Source organism: Leptodactylus fuscus, chromosome 4 (assembly GCF_031893055.1).
Source record: "Leptodactylus fuscus isolate aLepFus1 chromosome 4, aLepFus1.hap2, whole genome shotgun sequence".
NCBI classification, from domain to species: Eukaryota; Metazoa; Chordata; class Amphibia; order Anura; family Leptodactylidae; genus Leptodactylus; species Leptodactylus fuscus.
Window position 1 is genome coordinate 18,664,882 of NC_134268.1, and position 14,487 is coordinate 18,679,368.

Consider the following 14,487-nt stretch of genomic DNA (forward strand, 5'->3'; position numbering starts at 1 on the left):
TGGGAAGTGAGATGGCCACCACCATCACTATCTCAGTCCTAGAGTTCTTGCTATTGTTGTTTGGTGTCAAAGATACATACAGTGACTTACTTTGATGGTGATCACTATCACTTTCTCAGTACAAGAGTTCTTCCAATCTCTTTACTTGGTTTCCAACCTAATCACTGAAACATTGATGGTGACCACAAGCAGAGCTCTCAGTAGAACTTGGATTCTACGATACATACTGGCTGAACAATTTGTATCTTTGCATTAGTGCAGGGATTAAAGTGAGGGTAGCAAACAAAGCTCCCCGAATCCAAGACCCCTTAATGGAAAGTCTCCACTTGGTTCCTCATGATTGATCATCCACATTCCAGGATGCAGCATTTGCTTTAGACACTTTTTCCTCATCTTCGAATCCATTGCTTAAAGGAGTCTTGCGGGGTTGCAGAGACTGTGGGCATGCTGTATGGGGTATTGCAGCCATGTTCTTACCATGGATATCCCCTTTAAGGTTCTCACGGTGTTGCGAATTTCTTGTCATTTTGTTCATCTCATCATTACATCACAATGGACGAATTTATCAATTAATTCAAATTTAACTGAATTAAAACTATCTTCAAATTCGGGCTTTGTAAAGTGCAAAAATATTCAGTGGTTGTAGTGCTAGTGCTCTGTGACCGCCATGATGGTCGCAGCCACTGGATCTCACCCCGACCATGATCTTCACTGTCCATGTCAGCTGTCTTCCTCCTTCCTTGGAGCCTGTAGGACACTTTCCTGTCCTCCTGTTGTCTTAAAGAGCCAGTTCACACTCCAGGTTTGCCTTCGCGAACCACCATTCTATCCAATGTTAAGTCTTTCTGTGCCCGAGCAAAATAGAATTACAGTTTAGCTTGTTCCTGCTGTTTCATTCTGCGCTCTCACGGTTTTCCTGTTTATGGACCTCCAGCTTGTTTCATAATTTTGCAGTTGCCTGTTCATCCTGCTCTGCCTGATTCCTGTTACCGACCTTGCCTTGCCTCTGACTACTGAACCTGCGCTGCCTGCCCTGATCCACAACCTGCTACAACCCTGATCGATATCAGTGTGGCCTCAAACATGGCTTGTATTTGACTACTCTGGATTGATCTCCGATGCTACACACCAGTATCTCACCAGCCTTCAGCCAGCTGTCACCTATACTGGGACCACTCCGAGTGGTAGTGGCCTGGTAGACTCTGCCTTGAAGTTCAGATCCCTCTATGTGAGATGAAGGGAATATCGGGAAAGCTATTTAGACAATACTAAAGTCAGACTGGTTGAGTGCCATGGTGGGTCCTCAACCTTCTGTTTGTCACAATGATACACAAGTATAAACCACCCCAAAGACGTGAATGACTTATTCAGTTCTGCAGCATATGTATATTTACAGAAGAAAAATAACAAGAATATCATAGCCAAGTTCAACGACTCTAGGCTGTGTACGCCAAACAACCTGACGCAACAACCTGGTAACAAGGATATAGTATAGTGGGGTGATCTCACTGCGCTCAGGGCCATATAGTCAGAGTAGTGAATAATGCGCTGACTTGACCCGAAGCTTCTTATGCAATATCTGAAGGGATTGACTTTTAACCAAGAATTCGAAAGTTCAAAGAAGAGAAAAGGCAGGACTAGCTATCTGCAAGAGTTACGACACCTACACCAATACATATGTAACACAAACAGCAAACCTAGAGACTATGTGCATGTCAAGGTGAGGATATTTTCGGTGAAATACGTGAGCTGAAGCAAGTTTCTGTGAAAAATCAGAGCAGTGCATGACACATGTTTCAAAGAATGATCCGCGCCTGCGATCTACACTCCCATGTCAGATATTTCCTTCAATTAGTAACATGGCCAGGCTTATGTGCATGTAACAGAGGTCCAAACTTTCCAAATATAGTCCCACCAAGGAGCCCCAAATGATGGCCTGAGAATAATGCAATAGATCGGATTGAGCAATCGGGTTTGGAAAAGATCGGATCCTGATTGGCGATCGAGCAAATTTCACGATCGCGATCGGCTGGAAAATGTTCGGATATTGGATTTTGAAATCTCAAGATCAGCTCAACCCACAAAGTGACTTTTCTCATAAAGAAGCATTGACTAGGGTTGAGTGATTGGGAAAGATCAGATCCCGACTGGCGATCAAGCAAATTTCACGATCACAATTGGCTGGAAAATGATCGGAAATCAGATTTTGAAATCTCAAGATCAGCTCAACCCTAAAAGTGACTTTTCCCATAGAGAAGGATTGACTAGGGTTGAGCGATCGGCGATCAAGCAAATTTCACGATAACAATTGGCTGGAAAATGATGGGAAATCTGATTTTAAAATCGATCCTGAAATCTCAAGATCGGCTCAACCCCAGCAATAGACTACAGCCCGGACTCTCCCCAACTAGGCTTATACGCTCCTCACTCCTTTATTAAGCCCCTCAATACTACCTAAACCCAACATCTATGCTCCTTCCTTCTCTCCATAGTCTTCTACTCTACATGGCTTCCAACAAGCTGCCCCAATCTTCCCGACCTTCCAAGCCAAAAATTTAAGCCAAAACAAGCCCCCATCTACGCTTGCCCTCGTTGCCAAAATTTAAAATTTTACAAAAACAAAACAAAATTGAAAAAAATTTCAGTAAACCTTTTCATTTCATCCATGGAAGAGACAACTATGTCACAGGCTGTCTAATACTGGTACATGTAGATGTGGGGAAGGATAGTCTTCACATCTAATTCGATACATTTTCTCATATGTATTAGACTTCTCACCCCTAAGATACTACCCAAACCAGCGTCTATGCTCCTCTTTACTCTCCATAGCCTTCTGCTCTTGGTGACTTCTCTCAGGCTGTCCCTATTTTCTCAATTTTTCTTCCCCATTCCAAACTTTTAGAATTGTAAAGCCAGAGATTCTCCACTTTTTAGGCCTCACAATCCAAAACAAGCCACCATCTATGGTCGAACGCACCGGAAACATTACAAATGTCAGCCAGTATTATCTTCGGGTGAGTTCACACTACCATTATTGATATCCATTGCTTTCTTCCATCATGTCTGTTGTTTTTCTTACAGAAGAAAAAGTTGTGCAATGTAACAGAGAAAGCTTGCGCCACGTTTTTTCATTTACACTGGAGTGAATGGACATGGACCCTAGGGGCTCCCATCAGCATCCGTCACTCTTTTTGCTGTTGATGTTCATTGCTCTGATCCTATAACAAAGGAGAGCCATGTCCCCAAATTCAGAGGCTGTCCCCTAATTTAGTTATTCCTTTCTATCTGAAAACTATTTTGATAAGTCATAAGACTCTCAGTCTGACCAGGACTTAAGGCAGAGGTCCCTGAATTCCTCCATGATGGACCGATCCATATTGGCGCTCCATAGGGGGAGACAGAAACTTGTGACAATAACTACCGATGAACAAACAGCTGCTGTCACACAGTTATAATGAAGGAGCTGTCTCTTAGATTATTCACACTTCCCCCAGCAGGTAGATATGGTACAGGCTCTAGCTGCTCATGTGATGCTGTACTGATGCATCATGGGAGTCATAGATGAGCAAAGACAAATATAAAATCCAAGATGGAGTCTGAGCTAAAGACTGCAGGGATATGAAAATGGAAAATGACGGACCACCAGGCGAGAGGTTCAGCGATTTAACAACTGCATCACTATGTCTTATGGGAGGGGCCTTTATAATCTTCCTTATTTATTACATTTTTAAATACATTTTCGCATATTAATTATTTTTTCTTTAATTTAGTAGGGGCACAGGGAAAGTGTGATCTCTGTATCTCCTGATGTCCTCATATACAGATCACTGATAATGATGATCTAATGGAAACAGCTCAGCATCTTCTCTGTATGTCTCCTCGCCACCCCTGCACAGGAAATCCTGATGACATCATCACTGACATCAGGGAGTTCCCTTCCAACTGAATTTTTCAGATCCCTATCACAGTAAACCTGAGCTTTTAGTCGTTCAATTTACATTGGGTGGGTGGGAAGGGGTTAAGTATGGTACTAAACATGAGAATCTCGCAGGAAGAGGAACGCCTGAGCAGCTCACAATATTACTAGTGTATAAAAAAAATGCCTACCTAGTTGCACATCACTAACACATGGGTGAGGCCTAAACAGAGAAGCAATGGTCTGAACAATTCCTCTAAAACCCAACATGTTACATGTGCTCATTCCTCTACAATTCCAGATTACAAAGATTCTACCAATGTATTCAGAATTATGGCTTCAGAGCTGAAATCTATCAATGTGACACTTTAAGAATGTCGTGATAACCCTATAACCCAAAGATTATTGGAGGATTAAGTGTAGCAGAATAGTGAGCGCAGCTCTGGTGTATAATACAGGATAAGTAATGTAATGTATGTACACAGTGACTGCACCAGCAGAATAGTGAGCGCAGCTCTGGTGTATAATACAGGATAAGTAATGTAATGTATGTACACAGTGACTGCACCAGCAGAATAGTGAGCGCAGCTCTGGAGTATAATACAGGATAAGTAATGTAATGTATGTACACAGTGACTGTACCAGCAGAATAGTGAGCGCAGCTCTGGAGTATAATACAGCCTAAGTAATGTAATGTATGTACACAGTGACTGCACCAGCAGAATACTGAGCGCAGCTCTGGAGTATAATACAGGATAAGTAATATAATGTATGTACACAGTGACTGTACCAGCAGAATAGTGAGCGCAGCTCTGGAGTATAATACAGGATAAGTAATGTAATGTATGTACACAGTGACTGCACCAGCAGAATAGTGAGCGCAGCTCTGGTGTATAATACAGGATAAGTAATGTAATGTATGTACACAGTGACTGCACCAGCAGAATAGTGAGCGCAGCTCTGGAGTATAATACAGGATAAGTAATGTAATGTATGTACACAGTGACTGTACCAGCAGAATAGTGAGCGCAGCTCTGGAGTATAATACAGCCTAAGTAATGTAATGTATGTACACAGTGACTGCACCAGCAGAATACTGAGCGCAGCTCTGGAGTATAATACAGGATAAGTAATATAATGTATGTACACAGTGACTGTACCAGCAGAATAGTGAGTGCAGCTCTGGAGTATAATACAGGATAAGTAATGTAATGTATGTACACAGTGACTGCACCAGCAGAATAGTGAGTGCAGCTCTGGAGTATAATACATTATAAGTAATGTAATGCATGTACACAGTGACTGTACCAGCAGAATAGTGAGCGCAGCTCTGGAGTATAATACAGGATAAGTAATGTAATGTATGTACACAGTGACTGCACCAGCAGAATAGTGAGCGCAGCTCTGGAGTATAATACAGGATAAGTAATGTAATGTATGTACACAGTGACTGCACCAGCAGAATAGTGAGCGCAGCTCTGGAGTATAATACAGGATAAGTAATGTAATGTATGTACACAGTGACTGTACCAGCAGAATAGTGAGCGCAGCTCTGAAGTATAATACAGGATAAGTAATGTAATGTATGTACACAGTGACTGTACCATCAGAATAGTGAGCGCAGCTCTGAAGTATAATACAGGATAAGTAATGTAATGTATGTACACAGTGACTGCACCAGCAGAATAGTGAGCGCAGCTCTGGAGTATAATACAGGATAAGTAATGTAATGTATGTACACAGTGACTGTACCAGCAGAATAGTGAGCGCAGCTCTGGAGTATAATACAGGATAAGAAATGTAATGTATGTACACAGTGACTGTATCAGCAGAATAGTGAGCGCAGCTCTGGAGTATAATACAGGATAAGTAATGTAATGTATGTACACAGTGACTGTACCAGCAGAATAGTGAGCGCAGCTCTGGAGTATAATACAGGATAAGTAATGTAATGTATGTACACAGTGACTGTACCAGCAGAAGAGTGAGCGCAGCTCTGGAGTATAATACAGGATAAGTAATGTAACGTATGTACACAGTGACTGCACCAGCAGAATAGTGAGCGCAGCTCTGGAGTATAATACAGGATAAGTAATGTAACGTATGTACACAGTGACTGTACCAGCAGAATAGTGAGCGCAGCTCTGGAGTATAATACAGGATAAGTAATGTAACGTATGTACACAGTGACTGCACCATCAGAATAGTGAGCGCAGCTCTGGAGTATAATACAGGATAAGTAATGTAACGTATGTACACAGTGACTGTACCAGCAGAATAGTGAGCGCAGCTCTGGAGTATAATACAGGATAAGTAATGTAATGTATGTACACAGTGACTGCACCAGCAGAATAGTGAGCGCAGCTCTGGAGTATAATACAGGATAAGTAATGTAACGTATGTACACAGTGACTGCACCAGCAGAATAGTGAGCACAGCTCTGGAGTATAATACAGGATGTAACTCAGGATCAGTACAGGATAAGTAATGTATTTACAAAGTTACTTAACATAAAGCACTAAGACAGACAGCTCTTAAGTCTCACAAGTACGTCTTGGTATAAGTATTGACACTACATATAAAGGCCTAGCTCTCGGTGGATGATGAAGGGTTAACCATTCCCGCAGCGCTGTCAGTGTGAAGCTGTTGGCAGCTGGTGACATACTTGATATCTATTATAAGTAAAGGTATAAATAGAACTTTCACTACAGTTTTGTGGTGATTTCCTGTACGTTGTGGTAGCGCCCCCACTTCTGTCAGGTTCTGAATCATAGGCTGCATTACACGGCTCCTCCACCTGCTTCGCTCTCCGCTGTCACACAGGGTTTGCAGGAACTACATAAGTCACTTTCAGCTTGAGCAACAAATATGTTCCACAGAAACCTGATCATGTGGGTGAAATCAGAATACTGTAATGAATGTCTGAGTGAGCCCATTAGTAATCTGTTTCCCACACTAGAAGGGGGTCCCTATCCTGCATAGGGGGCGCTATTTGAATAGGCAGGTATTCTCTACCTGCGCCTGGTTTTGTAGAGGACCACCACCGTCGTTGGATATATGGATTTTTTCATTGTGCCCCCCCATAAGTTAATAACAGACCTTTGGGGGGCATTTTAACATCACCTTTTTTTTGGCTGCTTTTCCCTGTAACAGGAGCTGATATAAAGGAGGAACGCAAATGCAACCTCCGAACCGGCACTGCAAAGCTGATCAAACAACTTTATTAACAAAAATATTCTGAAACAGAGTGAGTCAGAGTAGTCTGTATGTTCTGAAACTTTTGCAAATTGCGACTTTGTAGATCTTTATTTTCTGAATTCTTTACTTATTTTGGCTTTGCTTCTTGTGTACGTCGATGGCTCTTTTGAGTGCAATGTCCAGAACAAGATCTGATACGTTCATGTCGGAGACATCACAGCCGATTTTTGGACACCTATGAGACAGAATATATTGTAAACCACTTACATCATCCATACTGGAAAACCAAAAGGAACAGCAGATAGATAGGTTACTGTCACCAGTACCAGCATATCACCCCAGCCCTGCAGATAGATAGGTTACTGTCACCAGAACCAGCATATCACCCCAGCCCTGCAGATAGATAGGTTAGTGTCACCAGACCCAGTATATCACCCCAGCCCTGCAGATAGATAGGTTACTGTCACCAGAACCAGCATATCACCCCAGCCCTGCAGATAGATAGGTTACTGTCACCAGACCCAGCATATCACCCCAGCCCTGCAGATAGATAGGTTACTGTCACCAGACCCCAGCATATCACCCCAGCCCTGCAGATAGATAGGTTAGTGTCACCAGAACCAGCATATCACCCCAGCCCTGCAGATAGATAGGTTAGTGTCACCAGACCCAGCATATCACCCCAGCCCTGCAGATAGATAGGTTACTGTCACCAGAACCAGTATATCACCCCAGCCCTGCAGATAGATAGGTTACTGTCACCAGAACCAGTATATCACCCCAGCCCTGCAGATAGATAGGTTACTGTCACCAGAACCAGCATATCACCCCAGCCCTGCAGATAGATAGGTTAGTGTCACCAGAACCAGCATATCACCCCAGCCCTGCAGATAGATAGGTTAGTGTCACCAGAACCAGCATATCACCCCAGCCCTGCAGATAGATAGGTTAGTGTCACCAGACCCAGTATATCACCCCAGCCCTGCAGATAGATAGGTTACTGTCACCAGACCCAGTATATCACCCCAGCCCTGCAGATAGATAGGTTACTGTCACCAGTACCAGCATATCACCCCAGCCCTGCAGATAGATAGGTTAGTGTCACCAGACCCAGCATATCACCCCAGCCCTGCAGATAGATAGGTTAGTGTCACCAGAACCAGCATATCACCCCAGCCCTGCAGATAGATAGGTTAGTGTCACCAGACCCAGCATATCACCCCAGCCATGCAGATAGATAGGTTAGTGTCACCAGACCCAGCATATCACCCCAGTCCTGCAGATAGATAGGTTACTGTCACCAGAACCAGTATATCACCCCAGCCATGCAGATAGATAGGTTAGTGTCACCAGACCCAGCATATCACCCCAGCCCTGCAGATAGATAGGTTAGTGTCACCAGACCCAGCATATCACCCCAGCCCTGCAGATAGATAGGTTACTGTCACCAGAACCAGCATATCACCCCAGCCCTGCAGATAGATAGGTTACTGTCACCAGAACCAGCATATCACCCCAGTCCTGCAGATAGATAGGTTAGTGTCACCAGAACCAGCATATCACCCCAGCCCTGCAGATAGGTTACTTAGTGTCACCAGAACCAGCATATCACCCCAGCCCTGCAGATAGATGGGTTACTGTCACCAGAACCAGCATATCACCCATCTACCTGCAGGACTGGGGTGATATGCAAACACAGCTTTTCCATATAATATCGAGAACAAAAAATGATTTTTGGGAACCCACCTGGCATTTTTATTCTTCTGGTGCCTGCCCTGAATCATCTTTTCAATGGCATCTCTCTCGTACGTGTGACCGCACACTTTGTTTTTCACTGGGTTCACCATCTCCACCTACGATAAAGCAAAGGGTTAATGCTGTTGCCCTGGATTTGCTCTGTTGGTGTCCGGGACCCTCTGCAAACTTGCATAGAGTTTGGCGCTGTGTGCCCCAATGGGAACAACCCCACAGTTTTATATATATGAGCAGAACAAGCCTGATCATAGAGCGTTAAATATCACCCAATACCGTACCATAAGTCCCTATGTGCATAACCACACCCATAATTAAGATGGACACACCCACAAATATTCCATTAATTGAATAGATCCGCCTCCATAGGTTGTGGCTGCGCTTACGGAGTTTTTTCTTTGCCCAAGTGGGGTAGTGGTTGGACCAGTGGCGTAACTAGGAATGGCGGGGCCCCATGGCGAACTTTTGACCTGCACACAGTATTATGCCGCATAGTGGCCCCTGCCCACAGTATTATGTCCCTTACTGGCCCCTGCACAAAGTATTATGCCCCATAGTGGCCCCTGCACACATTATTATGCCCCATAGTGGCCCCTGCACACATTATTATGCCCCATAGTGGCCCCTGCACACAGTATTATGCCCCATAGTGGCCCCTGCACACAGTATTATACCCCATAGTGGCCCCTGAACACAGTATTATGCCCCATAGTGGCCCCTGCACACAGTATTATGCCCCATAGTGGCCCCTGCACACAGTATTATGCCCCATAGTGGCCCCTGCACACAGTATTATCCCCCATAGTGGTCCCTGCACACATTATTATGCCCCATAGTGGCCCCTGCACACAGTATTATCCCCATAGTGGCCCCTGCACACAGTATTATGCCCCATAGTGGCCCCTGCACACAGTATTATGCCCCATAGTGTCCCCTGCACACAGTATTATGCCCCATAGTGGCCCCTGCACACAGTATTATGTCCCATAGTGGTCCCTGCACACATTATTATGCCCCATAGTGGCCCCTGCACACATTATTATGCCCCATAGTGGCCCCTGCACACATTATTATGCCCCATAGTGGCCCCTGCACACAGTATTATGCCCCATAGTGGCCCCTGTACACAGTATTATGTCCCATAGTGGTCCCTGCACACATTATTATGCCCCATAGTGGCCCCTGCACACATTATTATGCCCCATAGTGGCCCCTGCACACATTATTATGCCCCATAGTGGCCCCTGCACACATTATTATGCCCCATAGTGGCCCCTGCACACATTATTATGCCCCATAGTGGCCCCTGCACACATTATTATGCCCCATAGTGGCCCCTGCACACATTATTATGCCCCATAGTGGCCCCTGCACACAGTATTATCCCCCATAGTGGTCCCTGCACACAGTATTATGCCCCATAGTGGCCCCTGCACACATTATTATGCCCCATAGTGGCCCCTGAACACAGTATTATGCCCCATAGTGGCCCCTGCACACAGTATTATGCCCCATAGTGGCCCCTACATACATTATTATGCCCCATAGTGTCTTTTCAGACCCCAGAGTATAATAATCTGAGACCCAGGGGGAGAAAAACATAAAAAAACAACCCTCTGTTACTCACCTATCTCCCGACTCCTAGGCTGTCGGCCTCCGAAGTACTCCATCTTCAATGACGTCAGACGTCACATGACCCGGGACGCAGGCCAGGGTCATGAGATGTCAGACGACTAGGCTGAAGCCTGCCCGGATCGTGTAGAGGTAAGTATCAGTGTTTTTTATGTTTCTTACCTCTCCCGGTCCACCAATCATTATACTCTGGGGTCCGAAAAGACCCCCGAGTAAAATGATAGCAGCGGTAGCGGCTGTCACCGGGCCCCTAATGTCCCGGGCCCTGTGGCAGCTGCCTCTGCTGCTACGGCGGTAGTTACGTCACTGGGTTGGACCCTACCCGAGTAGACCCTATATCTGTGAGTCTGTACAGACAGGAATAAGACCAGCTCTACATTTTGTAGGAAGTATCTACCCCTCTATATAAAGTCTATGGGTATTAAATGCATCATGCTGGAATACCAGGGAGCTACAAATCAGAGGGGTGGGCAGTGTATGCACGAAAAAGGTGCTGTGTATGTATTATAGGACTTCTATCCCCATCATAGATGTAGATTTGGGGTTTCTCGAATACCTACCCTCGCACTAGTCCATTATATCATAGTGACCACTCTCAGCTTTTAACCTCCTTCACAACCGAGTGAGTGCGAAAAGCAATAACTACACAACATTTGTCAAGCACATTTGGCGGGGGAGGGAGGGGGGGGGGATTCAATTTTAATCAATGAGGATGTTAATTCCTGGCATCACCGCTTCATCACCATAACATTACCGAAGATGAGCAGATCGTGAAGAGATGACTGACAGCTGTCTCTTTTATATTAGATAACTATGCAAATGATGGTTTCTAAAAAGAGAGTGGTGATGAAGCTGGAGCGAGATGTCCTGCACATAACGCAGCTCTGTCGTCTTCTATAGATTGTGCGGAAACTTGGTAGACCATTGGCTCAGCAGCCACATAGTAGGGCACTGTGAGCGCAGCTCTGGAGGTCAATGAACCCAAGTACGTTGTGTAATGGGGGACGGAAATGCAGCATGTTAGTGGGTGCGATCATATAAGTATATGTGGGTGCAGGGACTGAGGGTCGCAATGTCTGGAAAGCTCCGCAGGGAAAGGCAAGCTCCATTTGGGTTACAATAAAAGAAGCATAGGATCCTTAGGATGGGTCTTCGATTTGTGATACCCAGGACCCCCGAAAATTGAGCTCTGCAGCTTCTTCAATGAAAACAAAGCAACATAGCCCCATTCAATTGAATAGGACTGAGCCGCTGTTGTACCATGTGACCAATGAATATAATGCACTTGGCAGAGGGAAAGAACCTCTGCAACCCGCTGACCATTGGGGGTCCTGGTTATTGGACCCTCACAATCCTATGGATAGGCCATTGATATGCAAGCCCAGGAAACCCCCTTAAAGGGTTTGTGCCACTAATAACACTTATCTCCTATTAACAGGATAATGGATAGGCATCAGATATCTTGGACCCGGAGAGGACACTTCATTTCTATTGGGGTGATGGAGATTGTCATTCCTCCAAGAAGTCAATGGAGTGCTGGTATTCAAGGAAACTCTCCTTATCTCTGGGAGCCCAAGTGGTCCTCTCCCCTGTTTAAAGGTCCCCTCTCCCCACTAAATGCTGTATAGCAGGGGTAGGGAACGTACGGCTCTCCAGCTGTTGCAAAACTACAACTCCCAGCATGCATACTCGCTCTGCTGTTCTTGGAACTCCCATGGAAGTGAATGGAGCATGATGGGAGTTGTAGTTTCACAGCAGCCGGAGAGCCGACGGTTCCCTACCCCTGTTGTATAGCATAGTCATGACCACAGACAGCAATAGACCAGAATTGACTCATTGGGAGAGTCTTCTAGACTTGCTCTGTGCAGGGAGTGGGAGGAGATAAACTGTGACATCATCTATTGCCAATATTGGATGTAATGATAGGTTAGTGGTATTACATATAGAGGTGTTATCTTCTATTGTAATCCTGTCTGTGATCTTAGTGAGTTGACCGCTGCAAAGATACCCCCTACAAATTTGGAAATTACCATCCTATTATTAGGCTTAGTGGTTAGAGTTAAAATTGTAGGACATAGTACTTTAGGTAAATATAAATACAAAAAAAGTGGCTAGAGTGAAAATTGCACAATTTTATACTTTTTTTAATTATTAAAAAATATGTTTTCAAACTATGTTATTATTTTGGTGATGCCTTCACTCAGTAAGTACCATACCTGTGTTATGGGGCAGGTGAAATTAGCAATGCTCTGCGTGACGGCAATCTCTTCATCATCATCCTCCGAAGCTTGATCTGCTGACTCTTGAGAAACGCCCACTAGGGGACAAAAGAGGAAGAACAATAACATTAGACACATAACCCTCTACTCCTCTGGTGCGTCTGCTAAATAAGGTAGAAAGGTCCTTTAATCTGTCAATATGGGGGTCAGATTATCAAATATACTGGATTATATGCTGTGTCTGAAGTGGCCATTCATGTCAGTGGAGCGGGTTATCTTCTATTCATGCTCTTGTTTTTTCTACTTTTGGGGCCCCCATGATTTGGTGACAGGGGACAACAATCACACAGGAGAAAGCCCCTCCCACTTTAAATCCGCTTCATCCTGATGCATTTTCAGAGAGACAATAAGAGTAAAATTAAAGGGATTCTACCTTTAAAATCTAATTTTTTGTCGATCACACTTAGGAATAGCCTTAAGAAAGGCTATTCTTCTCCTACCTTTAGATGCCTTCCCTGCGCTGCCGTTCTGTAGAAATCCCAGTTCTCGTCGGTATGCAAATGAGTTATCTCGCAGCACTGGGGGCGGACCCCAGCGCTCAAACAGCACTGGGGGTGTCCCCAATGCTGCGAGAGAAAACTCCAGCGACGCCTCCATCTTCTTCAGGAACGGCCTCTTCACGCGTCTCCTTCCGGCACTGGGGGTCAAACTTCTAGGCCTCGGGCAGAGCTGACTGCGCATGCCCATGGCCACAACAAAATGGCCACTTACTTACTGCCTGAGGCCTAGAAGTTTGACCCTCAGTTCCGGAAGAAGACGCGTGAAGAGGCCATTCCTGAAGAAGATGGAGGCGGCGCTAGAGCGTTGTCTCACAGCATTGGGGACCGCCCCCCAGTGCTGCAAGAGAACTCATTTGCATACTGATAAAAATTGGGATTTCTACGGAACGGCGGCGCGGAGAACACATCTAAAGGTAGGAGAAGTCTTTCTTAAGGCTGTTTCTACGTGTGACCGACAAAAAATTTGATTGTAATGGTAGAATCCCTTTAAAGCTATATAGCACCAAATATCTTTAAAAAAGTTTTCACAGTTCACCTTAGGAACACTTGTTGCACCATTACAGTCAGCGTGACTTATCATGGAGCTGCCCTTTAAGCCTGTCGGTCCCTGTATAATAGGTAAGTGACCTATATTACCGGCTTCTGTGAAAAGTGCTTGCTCAACCAGCAATGACTGATAACGTGTCTTCAAAACAAGCAAGCGAGTTCAGTGCTTGGGAATTATTGGCCTATTTCCTGGAAGAATTCGCTCTAGATAATGTATAGCTTAGAAATTCTTCTCTGGGAAAAGTTAAGCAACTGGCTTTGCCCTGTCATCCTGAGCTGTGTCACTGGGGACATATTCTGCTCCTGCCGCACGACATTCCTTTCCAGTCCAATGGTATTTCTCGTAAACTTATTTATTTTTGGTTTTAAAAAAAATTTTGAATTCAAATTTTGCCTCAAGGAAAAATAATTGTTCAGAAACATTTGAAATAGTCACGATGATCTGATGTGGAAAGAGGTATACATATTGTAGATATCACAGACAAACATGGCCACCCTTACGCCTGGTTATGTTCTCGGATGGGCCCAGGAGACTCCTGCAAAAAAAGTGGAGCTGCACAGTCCTCTCTATGCTGATAGGCCAACATGGCAGACAGCAGTAAGTAGTGTGGTCAGTCAAAAGCAGCAGGCAAGGAAGAAGATTTGGGGGTAAGAAGCGAGGAGA

General features: G+C 44.8%; 1 protein-coding gene across 1 annotated transcript in view; it reads right to left on the bottom strand.

Annotated features, from left to right (window-relative positions):
* Positions 1 to 7,119: 7,119 nt before the first annotated feature.
* Positions 7,120 to 14,487, bottom strand: part of NSMCE2 (NSE2 SUMO ligase component of SMC5/6 complex) — a 145,235-nt gene continuing 137,867 nt past the window's right edge. Inside the window, exons 5-7 of the mRNA XM_075270110.1 lie at positions 12,715 to 12,815; positions 8,861 to 8,967; positions 7,120 to 7,349 (exon numbers count right to left, since the gene is read on the bottom strand). Of these exons, the coding sequence (XP_075126211.1) occupies positions 7,238 to 7,349; positions 8,861 to 8,967; positions 12,715 to 12,815 (320 nt within the window). The 3' untranslated portion in view covers positions 7,120 to 7,237. The remainder of the gene's footprint in view (positions 7,350 to 8,860; positions 8,968 to 12,714; positions 12,816 to 14,487) is intronic.